Source organism: Dreissena polymorpha, chromosome 15, assembly GCF_020536995.1.
Source record: "Dreissena polymorpha isolate Duluth1 chromosome 15, UMN_Dpol_1.0, whole genome shotgun sequence".
NCBI classification, from domain to species: Eukaryota; Metazoa; Mollusca; class Bivalvia; order Myida; family Dreissenidae; genus Dreissena; species Dreissena polymorpha.
Window position 1 is genome coordinate 59,704,574 of NC_068369.1, and position 12,054 is coordinate 59,716,627.

General features: G+C 35.9%; 1 protein-coding gene across 1 annotated transcript; it reads left to right on the forward strand.

Annotated features, from left to right (window-relative positions):
* Positions 1-1,053: 1,053 nt before the first annotated feature.
* LOC127860393 (uncharacterized) lies at positions 1,054-11,674 on the forward strand. Its single transcript, XM_052398447.1, has 5 exons — positions 1,054-1,144; positions 2,512-2,693; positions 10,304-10,479; positions 10,761-10,954; positions 11,378-11,674. Exons 1-5 carry the CDS (start codon positions 1,054-1,056, stop codon positions 11,551-11,553), a joined length of 819 nt encoding a protein of 272 aa, XP_052254407.1. The 3' UTR covers positions 11,554-11,674.
* Positions 11,675-12,054: the final 380 nt, after the last annotated feature.

A 12,054-nucleotide genomic window follows, 5' to 3' on the forward strand; every position in this document is an offset into this window, starting at 1 on the left:
TCTAACTTATCTTACACAAAAGGATCGGTAGCTCAGCTCAGTCAAAACATCTTGTCGTTAAATGCTTTCTATAAACAAGACATGTACACACTGCAATCTGCCAAATCTCTCCATTTAACAATTTATCTTTGAAACTACAAGTTAATTTTGTGAATTTTGTTTATTATTCAATATAAGACATACATTGCATACATGCATATGATCACACAAAAAAGTTATATCATGTAGCAGCAATAATGTTCAAACATGTTATACAAGATATGCTATTATAATTATAGTGTGTGTTTTTTTTCCCCAAAAAAACAATCTACAGAATAGTTATGAATATGAATGAGTTGCATAAAGTTGGTAGAAAGCATTCTGGACTTGTTTATAAAAAGTTTAATGTGTTACCATTTTTGTTCACATAATAATTTAGCGAATATTAATGTAGTTAAAAAGGATAAAAGCTCAACCGAAATAAACAAACGCATGTCTGGAATCGGCGCGAAAATTGAGAGTATCGATTTTGTGATAACACATTTTTACACAAATAAACAAAATCGGTGACGTGGATTATAATATCAACAAAGTTAACAAGGCTTATACAAAGACGCTATTGCAAAGGCAATCATAACACATCTTTAAATAAAAGTGAGTAAAATGTTATGTTAGTCCAAACATTTAATGTATTTAAACGTTGAATATACGTGCACAGCCAAATTCGTAAAACAAATTCATGATAACTTATTTGTATAATAATATGCTCTAATAACTTTTTTAATGAAGCATATTTATAAATACTGTAATTGTCCATTTTATTTGTTAATATTTTGGTTTCTACACGTGCTTACATAACCCAAATAATCCTAGTTATCATTCTAGCCTTTAAGTCTATAAGAAAACCATTTTAATTGGTAGAACTAACTCTAATTTGTATTTGGTGAGTAAGACTGCTGCGGCTGTCACAGCTTCGATAGTTTCACTACAGCTATGCCCGTGCGTATGTTGTTGCTGGCTCTATATAAAGGGACACAGTCTCCCAAAAAAGCATGATTCTTAAAAGTAACGGCAATGCGGTGCTTCCCGTGGAACAGTGCGGTGCTGGCTTTAAGCCTTCTAGTGCAAGTGTGCAGTGCGGGTATATTCGGACCAGCTCGAGACGGTTAGTTTAAAGGAGCCTTTACGTTTGACTGTACTTCATAGAACTGTTAATGCACATATTTTTTTTTTATTTTGTTGAATTTGTCATGTTATTATTGCTTATAAAACACTAGTCAAGATATTCAGTTTGAAGACGTTTTTAAGATTCTTAAAAACACAATTTAAACAAAAACAAATATGATACACATTTACATGAAGAACACGCTTTTATGTTATTGTTTCGTTTAATAAATGTGTTTTTTCCAATTGTTTGAGGATAATAAAATGGATAACGAAACAATGTGCTTTTGTTTAACCCAATAAATAAAAACTAAATGAACAGATGCAACATATTTGTATTCTATCGCATGATATACATTTATCCTAACATTATTAGAATTTCTGTAAACTTAACTAATAATCTGCACTGAACTGTACAGTATATTCGTTCCCCAAATATATCAGTTTTTGTTTACTATACCGATATTCATTTTCATGATCTTATATATTTTCTCTTTTTTCGGTGACATATAGGCCCATTTGGCCGGCGTAATTTGTTTTGTTAATCAATAGTACTTACTTACTAACTTGTTTACTTATAAACCCATAGTTACATTTTTTACCAAACATGTAGTGTTAACGCACATCACAAGTTAGCTATCTCGCAAGCACTCATACCAGTTGATCCCAGGAATAAAACATCGTGTCGTATGGGCAGTAAACAAGCAACTATAGATCCAGCATCAATGTACATACCATGATTACTCAAAATCGACGAATATTGCGTATAATATTTCATAAATAAAGTAATCACATAAAAAAACTTGTTCCTTGTAGCAATATCCACTATTTCAACGCTAAATGTGGTATGGTAACATAAATTTAACCAGATACAAAATGGTCGTTTTTATTTTTGTGTGGCGAATATATTTCATTTAATTTCCTGCAACGATTTTTATTCATACGACAAACGAGGTACATGAATTTGTGTTGAATATATTGTCCTCCAAAATAGAAAGAGGAGCATTTTATATCGTGTTAAATCTATGTTACCAGACCACATCTAGCGTTGAAATTTTGGCTATTGCTATAAGGTACATTGATTGTTTATGTGTAAACTCTATTTTTCGAGATACTGTACGAAATATTCGTTGATTGTTAGTGTGTATGTGAAATTCTTTAATTCAAATAAATCTATATTTTTTAATGTATTATATTTATTTTTTTCATTTTATTAGCAATAACTTTGGTTCAATGAATGCGCCGCGCGTGCGCCTTTAAACTTTACTGTTTGTTATTCGTTGTTTCGAACCAAAACATATGCAGGGCTTGATCTATATTAGCAACTGTAAAAATTCCGTCGTTTTAATTACATGTACCTTGTTTCAGCGGTACGTGAAGCGTTTAACGAAGACGACTGGGAGCCGGTGTACCGGATATACGAAAACCACGAGTGGGACTCCCACGACGACTATCTCAGTCAGGAACGCAGCGCGCGCTTCGGTGATAAAGACGATTCTCAGTTCCGCTCCTGGAAACTCGACCAGTGGCACCACGACAAGATACACAAGGTGGGTAGTTTGAGAAAAAGGATGTCCCCAGGGACGATTAAGAGAATTTATAGATTTCAACTATGTTAATACGCATTTAACGTATGTGAGAACACTAATAAAAATACTACCGTATTCCCGATGACACGGATAATGTTAAGGAACATAGTGAATTATGATGATGGTAAATAATAATCATAACGATGACGATGATTGATATTACGATAACGATGAAGACGAAAATGGTGATGCTGATGTTGCAGATGACGATGGCGATCATGATGATGATAATGACGATGATGATCATGATGATCATGATGCAGTTATTTCTGAACATTTTTTACACTATCTTGTGGTTGTCGCAGGTGAAAGTGGAGCTCTATGACGACGGCGACGAGGTGGCGGAATTTGAGTTCGAGGGCACCCTGCAGAATCTTACCAGCTTCTTCTCGCCTGCCAATCTCCGCCGATCCTCTTACGGCGACATCCCCGATGGGCTCAGCGGTCGGCCATTTCCCGGCGACGACTTCAGCTTCGACGGGTTTGTAGTATTTGTTTGCTTGTTCATTAATTAAAGGTGCCAAGTTTTGAATTGAATTTTCGTAGCGACCTCTGCGCACAGGAAATAGCGTAAAATTAGCAGCGTAATACATACTAGTTAGCGGTATTAGGAAACGTTCATTTTTTGGTGTAAATTTGTTGTTAACATATTTTGTGTGTTCATTTTTAAGACATAAATATTTATCATTAAAATAAAATAAAGCGCTACTAATAAGACACCAATTTTTCATTTGGTAAAATATTAGTTTTATGTCGTACACGATCTCCAGGGACGACGACTCGCGCCACTGGGCGATCAGCTACCGCCACAGGGGCGATTGTCGAAATGACGAGGGATGGATACAAGTGATCGACAAGCCAACGCCGGGTCGCGACCGTTGCGTCTGCGGCTATGAGAACGTGGCAAAATATCCAACCATCATGTACGCCAAGGGCAACCGTAAGGCGCGTTGGAGCGACAAAAGTAAGTGACTATTATAATTCCGTTATGGCAACTCTTGTTTAAAGAAAATCATCTTTCATACACAATACGTTGTAATAATTAGAATTGAATAAAGTGTTTACTAATTTCATCGGTTTATGAAATGTATGTACAACTATGCGTAATCAGTGCATCAATGATTCGGAGTTTATGCAAATTAAGCTCGATTTTCGAAAAGTTCATACATTCAATGCCATTAAATTCTTAAAAAGAACCATTTTTCAATATGAAGTCATGTTTTAGTTTGCAAATTAAGACATACATAAATGCGTTGGCCCATGTAAAACAAGAAAAACAAAGCATTTCGAAATGTCTTCGTAGTTTCCAAGACTTTGTTATTGTAAATCGATATTGTTTTATTTCACGAATATGTATTTCTGAACACACCTTTTCAATGAAAAACAGACGCTGTTGGTCACGCGGACATGATGCAGGTGTCTGTGAGTCACGTGCCGTACCCCGCGCGTCAGCAGCCACAACCTCCCGTGGTGCAGCAGCCCGCCGCGATACCTCATCTACCACAACAGCCGCAACTGATGCAACCACAACCGCAGATGATGTCAATGTTTCCACAACAAAGTTTTTTGTTTGAAACGAAGAAATAACTTTCCTTCATAATTATATATATATATATATATATATATATATATATATATATATTGACACAGATTTCATAAATACTTCTGTAAGTGATACAGAAATTGTAATATATCATACTGATTAATATTAACCTTCTAAAGACAAAATGAATGGTGAGCTTAAAACGTTCTACTAGTTCCGTTTTTTCTTTGAATGTCTATCGCATAACTCAAAGATTATGTTAGATTTAGCGTTTCTTATTGTTCAGTAATCAAAGAGTTTGAGTTCTGATGCACGTATTTTAAAGCAGGAGGTTGTCCGTTCGGTTTTTTCGTTGTGACGTACCGGAAGGACGAAGACATTTTATTGACCGATGCATAATGATAGTGCGTTTATTTCGCAATGTGATCATCTTTAGTCTGGAAATTAAAATTATAGTCAACTTTTGTGTTCTCGTTATGAGCATAATCATATGCATTGTTAGAAGGATATCAATATCCTTAATAATTTACACTAGACAGCGGGTTATGGTGCTAGTGAAGGCGTCATCATATGGAAATATTCCAACAAACATGCGACTGTGCTCCGCAACAAAATGAGTTGTCCTGCATTTTCTCATAAAAGAGCGTATCTCTGATATTATCTTAATGTCTTTTCTGTAACATGTCTGTGAAGGGTCAGCGTCACATTCAAGCGGTGCTAATTATGTTCTAAAACTGGTGTTCTAGCTTCATCTTTTGAAACAGCCAAATTAAACTGTTGATGCATATATGTTAATTGTTAAAGACATGCTAGTGTTCTTCACACCCTAAATAACCTAATAAATAATAATAATAAATGCTTTATTATTGTGCATCCTTCCGTCTGTCGTGCGATCCGATACGAACTCTAAGAACTCCAGGAGATTTCAAGCTGTGGTGTGATGGGATGCGTGCCCGTACGTTATAATACGATGCTTTGTGTTCATTTGGGTTCTGTTTACAGGTAGAATTGTCATCACGAACATGGCCCCACAAAGCCGTCTGAAAAGCTTTCCCTGTCATAATGTGCCCAATGGCATTTTACCCATAGACAGTCTCAAGTATGTTTTAAGACCGGTTTCTTCAATAATGAATTATGTGGCCCCCAGCAAGTGCATGAGTGTATGAAAACACCCCAACATCAGAACAATACTGTGTTCAGGCAACTACTTTGTGGCACGTCAACGATGATTTCGACAGCCTTCCAATACAATGGTTTGTCAAACGTTAACATGGTGGGAACGTTGTGCTTCATGACAAGGTTACAAACAGAGTCTTATGTTGACATAATGCACGACTTATCCCCCAGAATATAAATCATTATAGGCAAGAATTTGACTTACGACTGCTCAGGGTGCTGGTTTTCCTGAGGCAAAAAATGCACATTCCCTGCCAATTCGGTGTTGCTTGATGAAGCTGAAGAAGACTTCTCACAAAATATCGACTCTCTTATCATAATCTAGAAATCGCGTCAGGTCCTCGAATACTACCTCAGTACAAGCATGCCTTGCTAACCGGTTCTCCAAGATGATGCCTTATTTCTAGTTTTCAGCTCTGTGACCTGTTTTTGTGAAATCAGAAAATTCGTCCGTGATTTGGGATGGGGGTTATAGATGTATTAACACATATCCCATGAAAAGTACATTTGCAGTCAATTGTTATAGTATTGTGATAAACACTATTGGCGGCAGTGAGAACAGACAATCTCCCACAAATCTATATCACTGGCCAGGATATCAGTTTCCACAAAATCCGCAGCATTCGACAATTACCTTCGGACGACGTAGATGATTGATTTGAACAGCAAGTCCCACTTGAAGTGGTGCAATGACAGCTTGTGAACGAACTGCTTCAATAGTAGCATGACCAACTGCCACAACCTTGCGCCTTGTGTCTTTTCCATAGAACAACCAAATGTCATGCCTCTAAAACAAATTTGTCAGTACGTACCCAGCCAAAATACCCTGTGTCCAATTTAACCGTACAGCCACAAAGTATGCAGTCTTTATGCCTTTAAAAACCTCCACTTGATTGCCTTGTGGTTCTTTTTTGTACAAAACTACAAAAGTTATCTCGCTTTGCAGGATGACTTTTAAGGTTTTTATCATTTGTGTATTGCTGACGACATTTTTATGTACTTTAGTGCCAGCCTCAGTAACAAGATAATACTTCCGCCTCACTATAGCTTCATTTATTCCCTTCACTCCCTTCCACTGAATAGCACCTCAGTTATTCGTTGAAATCTCAATTTCATTGCATATTGTACACAAATCTTGCTTGGATGTGTTTGCACTCATTATTGAACCATTTATGACAAAAAGAAACAATAATAACTTGTTTAATGCTCTGATCTGAAATGTTGCAATTAACACAGAAATGGTCTAATATTATGGCATTGTTAATGTGTTATTTGCCCCCAAAACCTAAGTTTAGACACCAAAATAATGAAATTTGGGTGGATACTCACATAGTTATGATCATTAATAGGTTTTAGCGGACATCTTGGACGCCATCTTGAAAAAAAACACTTTCCGGTGGTCCGATTTTGGTAAACTTTTTAAATGTTATAAAGGACATTCTACCCTACCAGGATCAGTTAAAATACCTTTTGTAGCATTTTTAAGGAGTTGAGTGATATTTTTTCATATATTGACCCGACTATAGCTTTCGATTGTACAATAAATAGCTATTAGGTGCGCACGTCAGAGCTCTCAAAAGATTTCGCACGCGCACGTAACATAGATGTCTTCATTAAATGTAACAATGTCACATTTATGCGACCGTATAATTCAGACAAGTATCAAATATAGAAAAAAAAACTGAGTAAATGAGATATGACGTGCAAAAGACAGTCGATATTTTTACTATTGTGTGGTAATGAGGCCAATCGTATTGTTGTATATTTCGCTAATGGGCCATTATGAAACATAACTCAAACGTGTCGGCGGTGTATGTAATATTCGATGCGGATCTGTCGCCAGTTTGACAAGTCTGACATTCCGAAAATGGATTCAGCGCAGTGTATGTAAAATACTTGTTACTAGCCTCGTCATATATACAACAAAAGAGATATTATTAACGATGTTTTAAACTCCGTGATGCCGTGATCCCACTGTTAATCAACTTCATTCATGAACTTCTATTTTGGTCATGCGTTTTGATGACACATTCAATAAACAAAAATTATCACATGCAGTGGCGTACGACAAACATCATTAGCGTCGTAAAAGGGAATGTGCTGCAACGCCTTCAAAGCTTTTTTAATTTTCACAAAATCTAGTGCTGCAAATCTACTTGAAACGGAAAATCCCAGATATAAGTATTTAACCAATGCCATGTACCTGCATTGTGTAACCTTACAAGTTGCGCTGAAGTTCACAATACAAAATTATGTAAAGCCAAAAATAGCTTATCCAACAAAATAGGATCGGTAGCTCAGCCAAAAATATCTTATCGTTCACTGTTTGCGATAAAAACGATATTTACACAAACTGTCTTCCACATTTCTCTATTTAACATTTTTATCTTTGCAAGTGCAAGTTAATTTAGTGAACGTGAATTACGTTAAAGGATTAAAACTCAACAGAAATAAACAACAACAAATGTTTAAAATCGGCACGAAAACTTAGGAGCGTCGATTTTGTGGAAACAAATTGTTCAGACATATAAACAAAAGGGGTGACGCGGACTATAATAACGCATAAAAACGCTTAAACAAAGACGCTATTGCAGAGGCAATTATTACACTTTTAAGGTGAATACAATGTTATTTGAGTCAATAAACTTTAAATATTTAAAAGTTTAATATACGTGAACATTCAAATGTGTAACCTAAATTCATGATCACTAATTTGTGCAATAAATAAGTATATCATCTTATGAAATGTTTAAATGAAACAAATTTTGAAGCGTTGAAATTATTCATTTTATATTTCAATATTTTGGTTCACACACGTGCACACATAACTCAAATAATCCTAGTTATCATTCTTACCTTTAAGTCTTACAGAAAACCAGTTGATTGGTAGAAATAACTACAATTTCTATTTGGTGAGTAAGACTGCTGCAGTTGTCACAGCTTCGATAGTTTCACTACAGCTATGCCCATGCGTATGTTGTTGCTGGCTCTATATAAAGGGGCAGAGTCTCCCTCCTAATAATGATTCTGACAAGGGACGGAAATGTTGTGCTTCTCGAGGAACAGTGCGGTGTTGGCTTTAAGCTTTCTAGTGCAAGTGTGCAGTGCTGGTATACTGTTCGGAGATGGTTAGTTGTAATGAGTTTTTAAGTTGTGCTGTACTTCATAGAACTTTTAATGCACATAATTTTGTTTCATTTTGTTACATTTGGCATTTTTCATTGCTTTCAAAACACAACGAACGATATTCAATTTGAAGACGTGTTAAGTTTCTTTAAAAATACAATTTATACAAAAATAAACATGATTCACATTTAAAAGATAGAACACGCTTTCTATGTAGTTGTTTCGTTTAAAAACTGTTTTCCCCAATTATTTAAGAATCATAAAATTGATTAAGCGACCATGTGATTTTGTTTAACCCTACAAATATAAACTCAATTAATATATATAACATATTTTTATTCTATCGCATTATATATACATTTAACCTAACATTTCTAAAATTTCTGTTAATTTAACTAATAATCTGCTTTGAACGGTATATTCGTTCCCCAGATATATCATTATCTGTCAACTTTACCCATATTCATTATATTTCAATATTTTTTATTCGGTGACATAAAGGTCCATTTTGACGGGTGTTTTTTGTTTTGCTGATAAAATAGCATGAATTCTTATTTTAATAAACATGACATAATTGTACTAACTTACTTTCTTACTTGCTTTCTTACTTACTTACTTACTTACTTACTTACCTACTTACTTACTTATTTATTTATCTTCCTTCCTCCCTTCCTTCCTTACTTACTTACTTACTTACTTACTTACTTACTTACTTACTTACTTACTTACTTACTTACTTACTTACTTACTTACTTACTTACTTACTTACTTACTTACTTACTTTCTGACTGACCGACTGACTGACCTTACTTACTTACTTACTTACTTACTTACTTACTTACTTACTTACTTACTTACTTACTTACTTACTTACTTACTTACTTACTTACTTACTTACTTACTTACTTACTTACTTACTTACTTACTTACTTACTTACTTACTTACTTACTTACTTACTTATGTTAAAATGTATTATTTCCTTTTTATCATCGATGACTTTGCTTCAACGGTGCGCCACACATGCGACTTCAAACATTACTATTTCATATTCGTCGTTTTGAACAAAAACATATCCAGTGCTTGATCTCTATAATCAACTGTAAAACTACCGTCGTTTTAATATTTGCACTTGTTTCAGCGGTACGTGAAGCGTTTAAAGAAGACGACTGGGAACCGGTGTACCGGATATACGAAAACCACGAGTGGGACTCTCACGACGATTACCTCAGTAAGGAACGCAGCGCGCGCTTCGGTGACAAGGACGACTCTCAGTTCCGCTCATGGAAACTCGACCAGTGGAACCACGACAAGATACACAAGGTGTGCAGCTTCAGAAAAAGGATGTCCCCCAGGGACGATTACGTGTATTTATAAATTTCAATTTAACGTATTTGAAAGAAATACTATTCCGCATGACACGGACAATGTTCAGGAACATAGTGAATTATGATAATGGTAAATAATAACGATAATAATAATAATTAATAATTATCATCACGATGACTGATATGACGCTAATTACGATAACGATGAAGATGATGATGCTGATGTTTCTGGTAAAAAAGATGACAATGATGATGGTGGTGGTGTTGATGATGATGATGGTGATGACGACGACGATGATACTGATGATGGTGATGATACTGTAGACAATGACGATGAGAATTATAGGGATGATTATATAAAATAAGGCAGTTGTTTCTGTATATCACGTGGTTATCGCAGGTGAAAGTGGAGCTCTATGACGACGGCGACGAGGTGGCGGAATTTGAGTTCGAGGGCACTCTGCAGAACTTGACCAGCTTCTTCTCGCATGCCAATCTCCGCCGATCCTCTTACGGCGACATCCCCGATGGGCTCAGCGGTCGGCCATTTCCCGGCGACGACTTCAGCTTTGACGGGTGTGTAGTATGAGTTTGCTGGTTCATTAATTAAAGGTGTCATGTTTTGAATAGAATTTTCATAGCGACCTCTGCCTACTGGAAATACCGTAATTAGCAGCGCAGTACATATACTACCGGTATTAGGAAACATTAATTGTTTGGATGTAAATTTGTTGTTAACATGTATTGTGTGTTTATTTTTATATGTAAATATTTATATCATTAAAAAAAAAGCTACAAAAAAGACACCCATTTATTTATTTGATAAAATATAAGTGTTATATATTACACGTCTCCAGGGACGACGACTCGCGCCACTGGGCGATCAGCTACCGCCACAGGGGCGATTGTCGAAATGACGAGGGCTGGATACAGGTGATCGACAAGCCAACGCCAGGTCGCGACCGCTGCGTCTGCGGCTATGAGAACGTGGCAAAATACCCAACCATCATGTACGCCAAGGGAAACCGGAAGGCGCGCTGGAGCGATAAAAGTAAGTGACTATTATAATTCCGTTATAGCCTCTATAGTTAAAACAAATGCATATGTCATGCACATTACTTTGTAATACATGTAATAGAAATTGAATTAAATGTTTATAAATTTCATCGGTGTATGAAAAGTTTGGTAAATTACGCATAATTCGTGCTAAAACGCTTCGGAGTTTATGCAAATAAAGGGCGATTTCTAAAAGTTCATGCATTAAATGCCCTAAATTCTTAAGAAGAATCAGCTTTTAATGTTCATGCCATGTTTTAGTTTGCAAATTAAGACATACAAAAATTGTCAGACCATGATTTTTAAGATAAAACAAACAAACAAAAAACATTTCGAGTTGTCTTCGTATTTTGAATTACTTTGTTATTGTAAATCAATAATGTTTTATTTCTGAACACCCATTTTCAATGAAAAACAGACGCTGTTGGTCACGCGGACATGATGCAGGTGTCTGTGAGTCACGTGCCGTACCCCGCGCGTCAGCAGCCACAACCTCCCGTGGTGCAGCAGCCCGCCGCGATACCTCAACAACCACAACAGCTGCAACCGCAGATGATGTCAATGCAAAATTTTATGTTTGAATTGAAGAAATAAATTTCCTTTATACTGTTATATATATTCATTCAGAATATATAAATTATTCTGTAGTTGATACAGATATATCATCATGATTAATATTGACCTTCTATAGGAAAAATTAAGGGTGCTCTTAAAACATTCTACTAGTACCGATTTTTTATTGAATGTTGATCGCATAACTCAAACAGTATGTTCGATTAAGCGTTTCTTATTGTTCACTAAACAAATGGTTTAGATCTCGTACACGTAGTTTAAACCAGGACGCAGGAGGCTGTCAGTCCAGGGTTTTATCATAGAGACGGACTAGAAGGTGTGTGTAAATTGACCGATAAATAATGATAGTGCGATTATTTCGTAATGTCATGATGTATACTAGATCGATGTCAATTTGGCCGCGCTCCGTGAAAACGGGGTTAAATGCATGTGCATACAGTGCCATCCGCACAGGCTAATCAGGGACGACACTTTCCGCTCGTATGATATTTTATGTTTAAAAAAAAGTCTCTTCTTGGCAAA